The sequence below is a fragment of the Echinops telfairi genome, unplaced genomic scaffold, assembly GCF_000313985.2.
Source record: "Echinops telfairi isolate 266 unplaced genomic scaffold, ASM31398v2 ScPeMD7_3533;HRSCAF=4204_0, whole genome shotgun sequence".
Taxonomy (NCBI): Eukaryota; Metazoa; Chordata; class Mammalia; order Afrosoricida; family Tenrecidae; genus Echinops; species Echinops telfairi.
Window position 1 is genome coordinate 54312525 of NW_022107431.1, and position 17211 is coordinate 54329735.

Consider the following 17211-nt stretch of genomic DNA (forward strand, 5'->3'; position numbering starts at 1 on the left):
TGGAGCCGTCGCTTCTGTTGCTTTCTCCTGGAGCTTGCTTCCCATGCCTGTCTTACATAGGTAGGCAAACCAGCAATAATGGAAAGAAAACAGGATTGAATAAAAAGAAAAGTAATAAAATAATAACTAGCCCAAAATCCCACCTAAACATACACCCATATGTAATCTTATTGAAAGTATTTTAATAAGTTCAGATCTACATCTAGGCAATGTTGGTACTTCATTACTTAAAACTGATGTAAAAATTGGATAAATAGGATGGATGGTGTTGGAATTTCTATGGCCATGTACAGTTAGCAAGATCTTTATCACAGCTATTTAGTCTTCTTCAGAACCAGTTTGTTTCTTTAGATATTGGAAGACTTGGTAATGAAAATTAGAGAATCAGATGTCTAAGATAGAAAATTTTTTATTTTAATTTCAGATTGTCCAATTTATTGTCACATTGGTTCAGAATAACCAACTTGTGAGTTTAAAACGTAAAAGGTAAGTCTTTATGCCAATACATTTTAACCTGTATGTAGACAACCAATGTAGAATGTAACCATGAGTGATCTCCATTTGTGGAATTACTCTCTCTCACTAAGTTAAGCACTCAATATTTCGAGAATGCTATCTCCTCTTTCTGTCATCCTAATGTTTTTGAGAGATAATAGTACCCTTTCTGGATACTATACAGGCATAGTCACTCACAGTGACCCTAAAGAACAGGGTAGAACTGCCCGTGAATCTGAGATGGTAACTTTACAGGAATAGAAAGCATGTCTGTTTCCAAGGACCATGTGGATCGCAGTCCAGTAGGTGATCGTTCTACCACCATAGGGTTAATAAGAATCGATTTTGCAATCAAGTTCACGATTTAATATGCTCTTTTCAGAGACCTCCATGGAAATTCTTAAGAGTTGAAATTAGGCTATTTGTTTGAAATATATTAGTTCACTCATAAAAGTACTTTTAAATATATCTTAAAACCATGGGTTTTGATACCTACAAATAATAGTTGCTACCAAAGAACAGTGGCTAAAAGGAATAACTGGGAGAAAAAGATTACTTATAAGGCTAAAATTTTGTCAGAACTTGATTATGATCAAAGCTTTATGATCTTCCTTCTACTTCCACTAAGTTCTTATGATACTATACAGTTGTGCATATCAGTCCACAGTGAACGTATATGGAGGGAGGAGTTTTTTATAAAAATATTAAACAATGGAAAAATATCTTTAAAAGTTTTATTCATTGTAGTAATGAATAAAAATTTTCTCATGTATCTCTATTTGAATTCATTATTAAAATGAGTATATATTTAAAATTTTTAAAGCAGTTTAAACTTGTATGTTCACTGAATTACATGAATGTACTTCTTTTTTTTCCCAGACCTCTACTTTTAAATACTAATGGAGCCCAAAAGAAGAATCTGTTTCAGCACATAGTCAAAGAATCAGCTGATAATCACCATCACAAAGTAAATTTTTGTTGTTGTTAAATGCTAATTTATATTTGTTATTATCTTCAGCAGAACTTTATTATAACCATATTTCACGTATAAAATAAATATTCAGTGAATAATAAGTGGTTCATCTTTATTAAATTAATAGTTTTTAAAAATTGATTTCCATCAGCACAGAGGCCATCTACCTGGCTATGCTTGGAATTTCTGATCAAGTATTATGACTTTCTTCTAACCATTTGGGTATTAAAAAATCCAAAAACCCAATGCCATTTATGGAGGGTTTCCAGGAAAGTAAATCTTTACAGAAGCAAATATCCTTATTTTTTTTCCCAAAGGAGCAGCTGATTTAAAGATCTTTTTATGGAAACATTCTGCCATGTTTAATTTTCCATGTTCCCTTATGGCAAAAGTCATTGTCTATGCAACTACTTTTATCTCTGAATTGATACAACGACTACTAATTGGCAGATAAGTCATAAAGACAGAGAATACATCTGTTTTGCTCATAATTGTATCCCCAACATTAAATAAAGAGTGCTTGCTCAATATTTTGAATATGTTGTTAGCTGGTAATAATTTAGATTATTGATTATTTTTCTCTGATATTTCAGGTTCCACATAGTAGAACTGAAGGTTTACAACCAAGGGAACGGATTTCAGATGATATCATTATATATGATGTTACTGATGATAATGCAGATGAAGAAAATATCCCAGTTATTCCAGAAACAAATGAAGATGTCATATCTGATTCCTCAAAGTAAGGAGATTGTGAGATAAAATATATAAAAATCTTGGTCACTTTTATAAATATCAGAGACTTAAATTCAGAACAGCTTTGTTCTTTGATAAACTAATATCAAATTTGTACTTTGGCTATTAAATTGAATAATTAAACTAAGTTATTTACCAAACTTAGGACTCATAAAGAATAAGTAATGAAAATTGAATCTATTTTTTTATCCCCTAGAGCTAAGCACCTTCAATTGAATTTTTTGTCTTATGGTATCATATCCTCTTATGAATATTTATGATTAAGCTACTCCTCTAAGGAAAGATTTCAGGACATAATTTTCTGGAGAATTTAATTTGTCTGAAAAATGTAATTGGGTCTTCTTTCTCATATTGCTGATTGATAGCTGTAGCCAGTACCCTGATATTGTCATTGTTGAAGATGATAATGAAGATGAGTATGCACCTGTTATTCAGAGTGGAGATCAAAGTGAACCAGCCCAAGAGTCTCTAAGTTCAAGCAGTGATGGCACCAGCCCCCTGATGTCTAGTGCTGTGCAGCTAAATGGCTCATCCGGTCTGACCACAGAAGACCCTGTGACCATGATGGATTCCATTTTGAATGATAATATCAATCTTTTGGGCAAGTGAGTGTTAATCAAAGAAAGAATCATCCACTTTTTTTGTTGTTTTTGGGTTTTTTTGTTCACTTCGTGTAGTCTGTTTCTCTTAGAATGATCTTCTTGTCAGATGATGAACACTTGTATGCCACTGTCTTCTATTGTGGTCAGAGTATAAATATTCAAGCAGTATTTTGAGAAAGATGTATTCATACCATGAGCATTTGGGGATTGTCTTAGTAGTTTCACAAATTTGTTTAATTAAATGGCTGTTTTGAATGTCCATATGATTGTGTTATGAAGCAGTATTTTCTCTGTTAGAATTTACTGTTGTATAGCTAAAAGAAAACCAGTTATTGGTTATGATAATCAGTAAAAAGGTAAATATTTTTAAACCTCGAGTGTGGAAGAACCAGTATATCAGAATGTTGTTGCAGTAACTTCTTACCATAAATACATTAATTTTGTATGAAAGCTCTGAGCACTTAAGTAAACAAATATTCAGAAATCCTACATCTTTAATAAGAGCTTTTGAGATGAAAAATGGTTAGGATTCACTAATTGCTAGGAATATTTCTATATTATTTTAAACAGATCAAGGAAACAATATTTGATTTTTTTTTTTTTAATCTTTTTTCCTTAGGGTTGAGCTGTTGGATTATCTTGACAGTATTGATTGCAGTTTGGAAGACTTCCAAGCCATGCTGTCAGGAAGACAATTTAGCATAGACCCAGATCTTCTGGTTGATGTAGGTACTTTGGATAACCTTTGCTGCACTGATATTTTGTGTGTTTATGTATGTGACTTATATATCAACATAGCATTTTCTTCTCATGTATTCACGCTGTTGTTTTTGTATTTTCTTTCTTTAAAAAAAATGAATGGTTTACCATAAAGCAAAAACAGATGTGTTCAGGACATTGAAGGAGGGTGATCAGTACCCGACTGTTGAGCAGTTCAGTTAATCCCCCTGTATCAACCTAGCAACTCTATTCACCCATACTGTTAAATCCAGGTCTTGTCTGGACTTGTTCTTTTTTGTTTTGTTGTAGAATAAATTGTTATTGAATAGAAATCTGGAAGAAATTAGCATTTAGCTAGGAAAAAGCATGGAGACAATACTTACAGAATTAACATTTTTCCTCTGAAAGTATTAACTTGAAAAGACTTGCTACATTTTAAAAATCTGTGTTTTAGAGTCTGGTTTCCCTGCTGCAGTAAGCCACTTTCTTGCCATCTTTCCACTTACTGCAACCACCATTCCCCCAATACCGTCCTTCTTTACCTCCTTTCTGTATAACCAGATTATCCCCCTCAGCTGAGCCCTTTTCTATCCTCTATGTTTTCCTTATTGTTTTGAACTAGAGTTTTCCTTTATCCTGGTATGTTTTGTTGCTCCTTTATAAGGGGACTTCAAAAAGTTTATGGGACAATTCTGTTATTTGTCATTCTATTTATCCATGAACTTTTGGAAGCCTCTCATATTCAAGTATCTTGCCTTATATACAGCTTCATTTAAATCCAGAGATTTTACAGTTTCACAGCCTTGTTTTCGCCCTCCAGTATTTTTCCAGTCCACGGATTTACCACTTCATCCAACTGTCACTTAGCCAAATCGTTAGTATTTCACTGAATGAATTTTCCCACTTTGAAAATTTTCTTTTCAAGCTTCTTTAGTATCCGTGTTGAAGACTTAGTTCAATTTAGTAGCAGCTAACTTGACAGACTTATGTGACTCGGTCAGTCTTTATTTCTACTGTGATTCCAGGGTTGTTTCTATCCCTTTTATCACCAAGAATTTTTAAAATCTTGTAATTTTAGCTCTTTACAAATCTTTGCAATTTTTAGGTAAGTCATTACTCTATTAATTTTATCCTTTAATTCAACCCTAGAGCAGTTATCATATTTGTTACTCCTTGAGACTTCCAGCCCACTCTACCCAATTCACAGTGGGTAACATACTCATCTCTGGTGTTCTTGTTGCCTGAGACTTTCTCTAATCTGCTATCCTTCTTTCTTTGAAGGACCCATACTTCCTCTTTAGAACCAATTTGTATACCTGCCCTCTGCTTCTCTAGTTTTTTTCTCTTTCCTTTAGCAATGCTACCTCTTTTTAAACTATTATTTGTACTGAAGGCTTGTGTCATCTTGCTTATTCACTCTAACCCTGTGCTTTGTGTGCTCGCCTAGTTCATTTGTAATAATCAGTCCGCGATTTTCCTAACAAATCAGGTCACCAGGCTGGTAGAAGAAGGTTTGTTTTGAGTCAAATAGATCTAGGCACTATAATTGACTTAGGTTACTTATTAGCTATGTTACTAACCATTGGGGAATTAGCTTTTCTTGCTCAGTTTTTTCATCTATTAAATATGGCTAATACCTAATATGAAAGGTTCTTGTGTGGATTATAAATAAATAGCATTGTTAATACAATTGAGTGTTCCACAACAGAACTTTTTCTGTTTATTCTGGAAGCACAGGGTCTGTGGTCTCTGTTTTCTCTTCCTATTTCTGATCATTATTTTTACTAAAGGACTTTTCTTTTTCTTAGTGTCTTCCACTTGTGGATAACCTAACCTGAAAGGTGCTCAGGTTTTTTTTGTTTTTTTAAATCATCTTATTGGGGGCTCCTACAACTCTTATCACAATCCATACATACATACATTGTGTCAAGCACATTTGTACATTAGTTGCCATCATCATGCTCAAAAAATTCTAATTTTATATCTTTTGAAACTCTCTTGCCCTATAAATCATCAGATTTTCTTATGAATTATTTGTGTTTCTTATAAAATCTTTTTCTGTAAACGGGGTACTCTTTATTTTCGATAGTGCTATACCTTTCTTAACTTACCCTGGATACATACTTATTACTGGATCACTTTAGTTTTCACATCTTTATCTTACTATACACCAAGCCCTATGTATTTCCCAAATTAGCACTTATAAACCACCCTCACGTTTTATTTTCACTTTGTCTCTCTCATTTAAGACTTTATTATTTTATCTCTGCATTATGTTTTAATATCCAACTAAAATTTTTTTTTTACCTTTTCTCTAAAATGGCAGGATAATAAGGACATGAATAAGTGCTGAGTGTTAATGGGTACTCTCTGCAGACTTTAATATTAGAGCACTCAGGTGAGAGTCAGCAGCAGGACCCTGGCCTTACTATTTATTCAATTGTTTCAGCTTCTAATGCAAAGCTACTGTTTTCTACTTCATACCATTTGTCCACTAGGAATATTGTTTGGTGTCCTTAAGATATGAGATGGGGAGGGTAGGTGTGGTTAGGAAGGGAAGAGGAGAGCTTATATGGCTGACCCTCTTCAGGTTACCACCCTCAGTGGGGATATTATATGGTCAGGCCATGAGGTTGTGGCAAGCTGAACTGGTAGACATTACAATTAATGCCATGTATCTGTGAAGGGGTGAGTGAAATGAATAGGAACGTATAGGAAAGGAGAAATAATGTCTAGAAAAGATGGAAGAAGTCTGTCTCTTTCAATCCTGTGATACTAGGCATGTTCATTCTCAAAAGTGCTTGTTAAATCACTATATTTTATCACTCAGATCATTTCTAAGTTTTTTACTCCAAACAGGTTGTGGCCTCATCCACTGACTGACCTCACTCGGTGTTTTGAGACTTAATTATACAACTTCTTATCCAAGCAGGAATGTTTATATTAGTTAGACTATGTATTGAACATTCTCTGTAACCATTTCTCCTCCTCTGTTGTTCCTAATGCTATACCAGTATACTTTTCTTTCCATCCTCTTCCTTCCAAGTCCTAACCATTCTGCAGGGATTGACATGTTAAGTAGCTTCACCAAGGCGTGTGTGTGTGTGTGTGTGTGTGTGTTTTCTCTTTATTTCTTAGTACTTTTGAGCCCCACTAGCCATTGTTGTAATATTGAGTTATATCTGATTATATGTTGCTCTTTGATGTTTGTTAGATTGTAAGTTCCTGGAAAGCAAGAATAGTGTTTTCTTGTATTCTTTGTGCCTCCACTTAAATTTTAGATACACGGTAAATCTCTCTGAAATAAATTAATTGGAAGCTTAATGACTTAAGCAGAAGTTATATATGCACTGATTGGATTGAGTTATGCTGGATGCAGTGACCTGATAGGTGTGATGAAAAGAACTAATCAGTGCCATCAGGACTCCTCTTGAGCTATAGTTTAGGAACCACTGTCATAGAGCAGGATCTGTAATCATGTCACCGCGTTAGCAGTATGAAGTGAAGGTTTCCTGTCAGGGTAGGGAGTTCAGCTACTTCCTTGGCCAGGGGCATTTAAGAAAAAAAGTAAAGGAAATTGCATGAAGAATAATGAAGGATAGGGGATGTGGGGAGAACCACTGTTGGTCTGATGTTTTATAGAGCCTTTCTTATAAGATTTTATTTAATACAAGGCTAGCTTGTTCTGTTTTTGTTTTGTTTGTTTTTTTGAGTTGCTGCTTTTCTCTTTCAAACTTGTTTGACTGTATGGGAACTTCTCTAGTGTAGGAGCTTCATCTCTTCACTCAACATGGCTGTTTGAAAATTATGAACACACAATTCTTTTAAAATATTTTTTAAACTTACGATCTTTCTTGTTTGGTCTTTCAGCTTTTCACTAGTTCTGTGCAGATGAATCCCACAGATTACATCAATAATACAAAAGTAAGTTTTAATTCATGTTGCTCAGGACCCATAGCTGTAAGAATCCGGGGGAAAAAAATCTTAGTAAGTAAGAGCAATATCTATTACTCCCACTTACAAAAAGCATTTTTTTCCTTCCTCATATGTATGATCAAGATAATAAAAATTCTAGATTAAAAACTAGGTTTTTATTATGTGATGAATCATTGCTAAAGTCTTGATCTTGATGCTTTGGAGAATAACTATCAGTAGGAAATTGGCCTACTAAATGCTAAAAGGTCATTTGGCTAAACTTGGGAGTAATTCAGGCTTCATTGAAATGAGTTCTCAAAATATTTTTTCTTGTCTCATGTGCCGTGTTATGCATTATTATTCTTTCCATACACAAATTCTCAGCATTTGAACTTAAAATTTTACTGGTGCCCATATTCTTTTACAAATCAGTGCAGTCAGTTCAAGAATGTGTACATACTGAAGTTAGACGTCTAAGTAGAAATGGCATTAGAAATTTGGGGCTTTGTTTTTAAAGCGATAGTTTTGTTGTATTTCTAAATGTTTATGAACTCTACTTGGACTTAGCAAATTTTGAGGTGCTCACAAGGGAGTCTTTAGAACTGGTTGTGCTTTTGTGTTTATTTTTTCATTTTTCAAAGGAAAATTTGATATTGAGCATTTGCTTATGAATGGCTTATTATTTTATATGATTTGTTTTCTTGAATAGCATATGGTCCCTATATTTCATATTTGAGGAGTGTGTTAGACTAGGTTGACTAGAGAAACAAATCTAGAGATACTCATTTATGTATAAGAAAGAACTTTATATCAAAGAGTAATTATAAAGAAAACATCCCAGCCCGGTCCAGGTCAAGTCCATAAATCCGATACTAGCCCATAAATCCCTCTTCAGACTCACACAGAACATGCAGTGATGCCAAATTCAGGAAGATCACAGGCCAGTGGGTGTCAAGTATTGTGGATCCAGTGGTGGTGGAAGCATCTCCAGGGCTCTCGCTGCCATCAGCGTGGCTCGAAGTGGCTTGTCAACGGGAAGGTAAAGCAGAGAGAGAGAGGGGAAGTTCCTAGGATCCTCCTTATTGAAAGGTCACACCTACCAAGAGGCATTGTCAGGCTGTGACCTGATTGACAGGCTAGACTCTACCCCTACATTCTTTAAAGTTGACATGAAATTATGTAACTACCTCAAGGTAGTTTAGTAGTGCAGTGGTTAAAGCCCCAGGCTGTTAACTAAAAGGTCAGCGGTTCAAACCCACCAATTGCTCTATGGGAAAAAGATGTAGCAGTTTGCCTCCCTAAAACTTTTGTCTTGGAAACCCTATGGGGCAGCTCTGCTCTGTCCTGTAAGATTGCTACAAGCCAGAATCGTATATACTAAGTTACTGTGGGCCCTTTTTTTCATTGAATAGAAAAGTAAATCAAGTTAACTGAATATTTGTGCAAATTTCAAATTAATAGAATTTGAATTCTATCCTAATTCTTTTTCTAATCTGAATATGAGCACATCTCAAATAAGAGTTTTTAAGGTTGAGGAAGTGCTTTTCTTACTGTTGTCATATATGAGGATAGCCTGAATAGTGTAGGCCTTAAATAACATGTGAGCTGATTATACAATCAATATGTAGGTGATTTATATCAGGGGTTGGCATACTTTTTCTGTAAAAGGCCAGCCAGCTAGTAAATACTTTCAGTTTTGGGGGCCATATGTTCTTTGTTATTACAGCTCTGCCCTTACAGTGCAAAAGCAGCAACTGATGAGAGTAAAACAATGTGTGTGACTGTATTCTAATATTTTATTTACAAAAACATACGGCAGCATGCTGGATTTGGCCTATGGAACATAGTTTGTGGGTTTTAAGGGACCACCTCAGCTTTATGTTTCAGTAACTATCATATTATTGAGTGTCAGTCAGCCATGGATAGGCTTTCTGCTGAATGGACTTTTATCATACATTCATGTAGTGGATGTGCTCGCTTTGTTTATGGCTAGACATTAAGTCATTATTCTTGGATCATTTTCCGTATTCCAAAGAAGCAAGAGCTTAGACAAATTTTTAGAAATAGCTACTAAACAGATATTTGCATATTCTTGTACAATACTGTGAAAAATTAAATCTGAGAATGGCTTTTCTTTATAGTTTGTCCTAGAGTCTAATTGTTGGCACATAGGCTGCCATTCTTTTCTCATGAGAGATGTCTTACAAACAGCACTCTTTAATAAATGAGGATGCCTTATACTATTCAGTACAGCAGTGGATAAAAATTTAAGAGTGGAAAATCATTTGTCATCCTAGTTCTCATCCACTTTAGAGCAACAGTGACAACCTTGGCTGTTACCTCTTTTAGAAAATAGAGAAAAAGTAGTATTGTGTTAATGCTATGTATTATGAATGCTAAATGAAAATATTTTTATGATACGTGTAATCTTTTAAGGTCTAAAGTTTTATTCTTTCTAGGGAACATTCTCTTCTCTGAATCCTGGACACTTGTACTACTTCAGTGTATGATAAATATCAGAGGAATTATAGAAAATAGTTTACAGATGTTTGTTGTAACTTATAACTAGCTAGCTTGCAAATATCCTGGACTAACAACTGTTTAAGGAAAAAGGGAAACCTTCTACGTCCAGAGCCTGATCATCTTTGGGAAGAGCCCTGAAAAACTTTAAGACATTACAGGTTAAATCCTCTCACAGTCAGACGTAAGAAGAGGAAACAGTGGTTGAAAGAAGCAAGTTAAGTGACAGAGTCAGAAAAAGGAAAACAAGAACACCATGGCAGTTGTGAGGCTTCAAGTTTAGAGATAGTTTCAAAGATCACGCCATACAGCTTGTCCGGAGCTATTCTAAATATGTCCTCTTATGTTAAGTAGTGTTTATTATTGAAGGGAAACATGAGAATATTATTAATCAGTATTTAAAGTAAATTCAGTTCCTTCAACTTTAATAATCTAATTAGCGTGTTAAAACCAGTCATCTGATTCATTTTTGTCTTTTACTCTTAACAAATTCTGTGTATTCCATTAAATCCCCTCCTCTTCATACTTAGCATCATCGTAGTTGAGGTTTTTGTTTCCTCCCCTTGATGATGATAGTTTCTTAACCTGTCTATTCAAAACTTTCTCTCTCTAGTCCATATTTCCAGATGCCTCCATTTCCTATATTTTTCAGATGATGTACTCATATATTATACCCTCTCTTTATATATATATAAAATATGAACCATAGAAGTTTTTTTTTTCTTTTAGTCAGAGAATAAAGGATTAGAAACTACCAAGAACAACGTAGTTCAGCCCGCTTCAGAAGAAGGAAGAAAATCTAAACCCAAAACAGGTATGTATAGATGTAATACTAGTTTCTGTAGCTTTTACAAGTCGAGTCCTTCATAGCAACAGATGTCAGCCAAGGGAAGTCTTGGTATAATTAACAATTGAAATGTCCAGTAAACTGGCTTAGGTTTGCAAACAGTGTCAACATTCCAGCATATCTACATAGTTGAATGAGTGAGGTAACTGTTCTTACTGTTTAAGTCATGGGTCTTTTGCCCTCTATTTAAATTTAGGAGAATGAAAAGTACCCTTATTTCTTAATTGTTCAATAAAAGATTTAATTTTTTGACTTGCATTTTTTAGTTTACTAACTACCATAGTTTCTTGCTTTCCATATAAAGGTAGTAATACATGCACATTTTTCCTTTTTCTCCCCCTTCAGCTGGTAATAAAAAACTTTTCTAATCATTGTAGATCAGCAACTTATCCAATACACTGCCTTTCCACTCCTCGCATTCCTTGATGGGAACCCCGCTTCTACTGTTGAACAGGAAAGTACAACAGCAGCATCAGAAGCTGCATCTTCTGTAGAGAAACCCATAGAAATTGATGAGCTCCTGGAAAGCAGCCTGGATCCAGAACCAACCCAAAGTAAGCTCGTCCGTCTGGAGCCACTGACTGAAGCTGAAGCTAGTGAAACCACGCTGTTTTATTTATGTGAACTTGCTCCTGCGCCTCTGGATAGTGATATGCCACTTTTAGATAGCTAAATCTTCAAGAACTGGACTTTGTGTATATATATTCATCAAAATGATGAATTATTTATTTAAAGTATCATTTGGTACTTTTTTTTTTGTAAATTGCTTTGTTTTGTTTAATCAGATACTGTGGAATCTAAAGCACCTTTTGCTTTTCTCACTAACGACATACTTTTTTTTGCAAAGCTGTCATGTTACTCAGCTAAATAGGTACACAAGATTCAATGCACAATATTGGCATATCTTTTTAGTTGAATTTAAATGGCCATTTTTCTCCAGTTGCAGTAAATTGGATTTAATTTTTACATAAAAACCCACTAACCCCAGTTTAAACTTTCGTTTGTTTATTTTACTTGTTTGAGATGTCTGATTTCATTGAGTGTGGGTCTCTAGAACTAATGGTAGGACTCTTAAAGCTTTGTCTGTTCTCGTTAATTTTATTAAATATTTTTCATTTTGCTTATTTTTAAAACTGGGAACATAAAGTGCCTGTATCTTGTAAAACTTCATTTGTCTATCTTGGTTCAAAAAAGTTTTATTTATGTTCAGAACAGTTCATGTTCAACAGGGAAGGCAAAATGTACATGGGTGGCTCATTCTCTGATAGGATTCCAGCTTCATCTGCCTGGAAGAAAGAAAGAAGGGATGGGATGAAGTCAGCCCCATCTGACCCTGTTGGACTAGTTTTAAGTAAACATTTTCTGATCTGTTTGTGTTTTATTGAACCATCCTTAGTCAAATAAATATAATGAATGTTGAGTACTAGTGTTGGTTATGTGTCTTTTCGAGATATGTCTTTAGCATTTAGAGTAACCATAAGACAGATCTACTAAGTAAAATAGGGGAATTGATCTACAGCATTCCCAGGTCCAGTCTGTGAAAGCTGCCCTCATATATCCAACACATTCTTTCCCCTTCTGGCATGATGCAAATTATTAGATTATAAGTATTCATTGACTCCTTTGTTTAGGCTTTTAGTCTGAAAATGCTTCTAAGCTATGCATAAGGTTTCAGTGGCTTTCTTTGATGTGGGGCGTATTAGTCTGGGTACTTTAGAGAAACAAATCCACAGAAACTCATGTATAAGAGAGAGTTTTATATAAAGGTTAAGTGCGCACCAAGAAAACATCCCAACCCAGTGCGGCCCAAGCCCACAAGTCCATCATTAACCCATTAACCCATATGTCCAACACCAATCCACAGAGTCCTCCTCCATCTCACAAAACAGACACAATGATGCCGACTGCAGGAGGAAAGCCGAGTCAGTGAATGTGTAACCGTCTCAGCACTGGCAGGGGTCTCCACATGGCTGCTCCAGCACCCAGGGCTGTATCAGGGTAAGTCCATGTGGCTTCTCCTTGGGGATGGCTTGCTGGAAGTTAGCTTTGCAAGCTGAAGCTGGGAACCGCTAAGGCAGCTGCACCCTGGTGCAACCATCAGAAAGCAAGAGACCCGAGAACTAGAAAGGCGAGGCTCACAGTCATTTTTCCCTCCCTCCGCCCTTCAATTAACCCCATATATGTTTATCAGCCAGGTTGGCACAATAAACTAACTAACTCATGGGGAGTCGGGTCCTTTCTTGTCTCTTCTTAGTCTGCAAGCTTCATTGAAACCTGTTCACTTTGGGTAACCCTGCCGGCATTTGAAATACCAGTGACATAGTTTCCAGCATCACAGCAACACACAAGCCATCAGAGTAAGACAAACTGACAGACAAGATATCACTTATATCACACACAAGTAATAGTTTACTTAAGATCATCCTACAACGATAACAGCACATTGATAGGGAACTGCCAGAAGTTCAGGCAGATTCAGAAGAGGACGTGGAACAAGGGCTATCATTGCTGATGTCAGATGGGTCTTAGCTCAAAGCAGAGTATACCAGAAAGATGTTTACTTGAGTTTCATAGACTACAAGGGCATTCAATTATGTGGCCTTAATAAACTTCAGATAACCTTGAGAAGAATGGGAATCCAGAACATTTTATCATCCTCTTTTGGAACTTGTGCTGGATCAAGAGGCAGTTGTGGGAACTGAACAAGGGAATACTGCATGGTTGAAAATCAGGAAAGGTGTGTTTCAGGCTAGTATGCTCTCATCATACTTGTTCAATCTAAGTGCTAAATGAATCATCAGAGAAGCTGGATTATATGGAGAATTGGAGGAAGGCTCATTTCAAACTGATGCAAAACAACACAACCATGCTTGCTGTAAGTGAGGAAAAATTAAAGCACTTGGCTGATGAAGATCAAGGATTGCAGCCTTCAGTTTGGAAAGAATTCTTGTAACTGGACCAGTAGATAACATCATACATGATACATAGAGAAAAGGTTGAACTAAAAGATTTTACCTTCATTGGATCCAAAGTCAAGTCTCATGGAAAACAGCAGTCGAGATTAAAAGATGTATTGCATTAGGTAAATCTACACAAGACCTCTAGAGTATTGACAAACAGGGACTTTACCTTGAAGAATTAGGTGCACCTCACCCAAACCATGGGATTAAACATTGCATCACGTACATGTGAAAGTCGGACATTGAATAAGGATGACTGAAGAAGAATCGATGCCTTTGAATTGTGCTGGAGAAGAATATTGAAAATACCATAAACTGCTAAAAGGACCAAAGGTCTGTATCGGAAGAAGTGAGGCAGAGTACTCTTTAGAGACAAGGATGGCAAGACTTTGTCTAACATACTTTGAAGGTGGTATTAGGAGAGATCAGTTCATGGAGAAGGATATCATGTGTGGTAACGTAAAAGAGGAAAGGCCATTAACAAGATGGATTCACACAGTGGCTACATAAGTGGGCTCAGACACGAGCTATTGAGAGGATAGTGCAGGACCATTCGGTGTTTTGTTCTGTTGCGCATAGATATGTCTCTAAGGGTCTGAGTCAACTGATGGCACCTAACATTCATTCATTCATTCAGAAACCTAGCTTCCTGAATCACTGCTTAAAGGAGAGCCGCCCATCAATCCTGGACACCTGTTTGAAACATGAAATGAGGGAACCTCCTTTTGTTATGTTCTGCCTCTATTTTTGGAGTTGATTGTGATAGCTTTTAGCACTTACCAATAAAATATGGTATAAATTTTGATGAACTTATAATAAAATATATATCATTTTGTCAGAAATACATCTTTTATTGGAATAAATAGGGCTTAGATTTTTTTAAATCATTTTATTAGGGGTTCATGCAACTCTTATCACAATCTATACATGGCTTAGATCTTTTAAAGTTATTTTTATGTGATTTACTCAGTAGTAAGGATTATGAAGTAACAATTTAAGAGATCGATTTGCCCTTTTTTAAAATGACAATGCATATTCAAAACATTCTTGATTTGGACTAGTAAACCATACAGCAAATTGACATTGAAAACTAAAGTCTGTTTTGGGTGCCAATAAAATGAAATATGAAGGAAAATAGATTTAGTAAAATAAGAATTGTCAAGTATGTATATTTTAGTCTTTGGGGATGAAGTACTAGATCATACTTAAACATTGTTCCAAAGCCTGTATTTGATTTCTTACTTTATTAGACCCTCTAAGATTCCATACTGTATTCTCAATTATCTCTTGATTGAAATAAGGATTTTTATCTTTTCAACTAACTGTATTTGTTATTGTTGCCTTTTGTTGTTTTTATTTTTGACTACTACTGACAGTGGATTTATATTTTGTTCCAAGACACTTGAACTGAGGGTCTAAACAAGAAAAAAAAACACCTTGAATTAGCAGTACTCTTCTTGTGTATATCATATCTATGATTCTTATGTTCTTCCTGAAATCGGCTAGAATGGTGAAATACTGATGTAGTATTGCTATTTAAAATTTTTAAATTGATGTTTCTAAAACTAACAAGAATTCAATCACTTGTTTGATGCCATACTATATGTCAATATGTCAAAATTGGTGGAAAATGTTTCATACAACTATAAGGAAAAGCCTGTACCTTAGAGAAAAGAAGAAAGCCAACATAAGATAATTTCTATTGAAGTAATACAAGAAAATGCTCTCCAATGGTGCGGTGACTTAAGTATTGGTGGTTTGAGCCCATCAGCAGTTCCTCTGTGGGGAAAAGATGTAGCAGTTTGCTTTGGTAAGGATTTAAAGTCTTAGAAACTCTTGACCATCTGATTAGTAATTGTAACCCATCCTACCGAGCCACTGGGCGTTGTCATGGACTCGGCGGCAGCAATTGGAATGCAAGAAAAGACTTGGCTTATAAGCTGAAACACGACTCTAAGGTACCCTTAATGCTATCACAAGAGCAACCTGAGCACGTGGCACACAGTGATCAGCCAAACAAGCTAACTTATCTGCCAACATTGTAACTTCTAATACTCTCACCCCTCAAAAAAGCATCTCTTTTCTTTGCTGTTATATCTTCAAGCTTAGAAAACCAAAACACAAATTTTTTAAGAAAATGCAGATTCTTGAAGACTCTTAAGGTAGTACTGAAATGCAGCACTGGATAGTTGACAGGATGAACATAAAAGGGGAATGAGACAGATTAATCGGAAAAAAACACGTGTTTTTAAAAATGGTATATTGGATCTAACCAAGAATTGTAACTTTGACTCTAAAAGATGCCTTTAGGAGGGTGAAAAGACAAGCTACTGACTGGGAGAAGCTATTTTCCTACCACAATCCAACTCATTGGGCTAGGAGCCCTGGTGGTTAGTGGTTATGCATTGGGCTTTAATCAGCAAGGTCGGTTTAAAAACCACCAGGAGAGAGACTGGGCTTTCTGTTCCCCTAAACAGTTACCTTCTCGGAAATACACAGGGCACGACATTGGTACTGACGCATTGGCAATAAGTTGAGAGTTGTAAGCACATTGAGCTGCTAACTTCAAACTCAGCAATTCAAACCCACAAGTCGCTCCTGAAAAGGAAGATGAGAAGTTCTGCTCCCATGAAGATTTACAGTCAGAATTGACTGATGGCAATGATAGTAGGAAATACTCATTGCACAAAGCATAAAGTGTTCAGCTGCTTGAAGTTGAAGGTTTGTAACCACCAGTGCCTTGGGGGGGTGGGGGTGGGGCTGTCAATCTACTCCCATAAAGATTAAGGGAGAGGATCACGTATCAGGCATCTAAGACCCAGTACAAAATCCTACCCAATGTGAATTGGGAGGGGGCCGGTGTGGAGTGGAGACCCAAACCTCATCTGTAGACAATTGGACATCCCCTCACAGTAGGGTCACAAGGAAGAGATGAGCCAGTCAGGGTGCAGTATAGCACCAATGAAACACAACTTTCCTCTAGTTCCTTAATGCTTCCTTCCCCACCACTATCATGACTCCAATTCTACCTTACAAATCACATTAGACCACAACATGCACATTGCTACAGATAAGTGCCGCAACACAGGAATCCAGGATAGATTAAACCCCACGAGGCCAACAATGAGAATAGCGATACCAGGAGGATAAGGGGAAGGTGGGCAGAGAAGGGAATCGATCATAAGGATCTACATATAACCCCCTCCCAGGGGGACAAACAGCAGAAAAGTGGGTGAAAGGTGACAGAAGACTATGTAAGATAAGAAAATAATTATAACTTATCAAGGGTTTATGAGGGAGGGGGGAAATGAGCTGATATAAAGGGCTCAAGTAGAAAGAAAATGCTTTGAAAATGATGGCAGCATATGTGACCCAATGGATGAATGTATGGATTGTGATGGGAGATGTAAGAGCCCCCAATAA

The 17211-nt window shown here is 36.1% G+C and overlaps 1 protein-coding gene across 2 annotated transcripts in view; it reads left to right on the plus strand.

Moving 5' to 3' along the window:
* Positions 1–12248, plus strand: part of HSF2 (heat shock transcription factor 2) — a 51388-nt gene extending 39140 nt beyond the window's left edge. Inside the window, exons 6-13 of one of the 2 annotated variants that reach the window (XM_004702036.4) lie at positions 425–486; positions 1375–1462; positions 2062–2210; positions 2590–2829; positions 3446–3551; positions 7417–7470; positions 10711–10795; positions 11206–12248. In XM_004702036.4, coding sequence (XP_004702093.1) covers positions 425–486; positions 1375–1462; positions 2062–2210; positions 2590–2829; positions 3446–3551; positions 7417–7470; positions 10711–10795; positions 11206–11501 — 1080 coding nt within the window. In that variant the 3' untranslated portion in view covers positions 11502–12248. The remainder of the gene's footprint in view (positions 1–424; positions 487–1374; positions 1463–2061; positions 2211–2589; positions 2830–3445; positions 3552–7416; positions 7471–10710; positions 10796–11205) is intronic. The other variant, XM_004702038.3, reaches the window with a different exon arrangement.
* The last annotated feature ends 4963 nt before the right edge of the window (positions 12249–17211 follow it).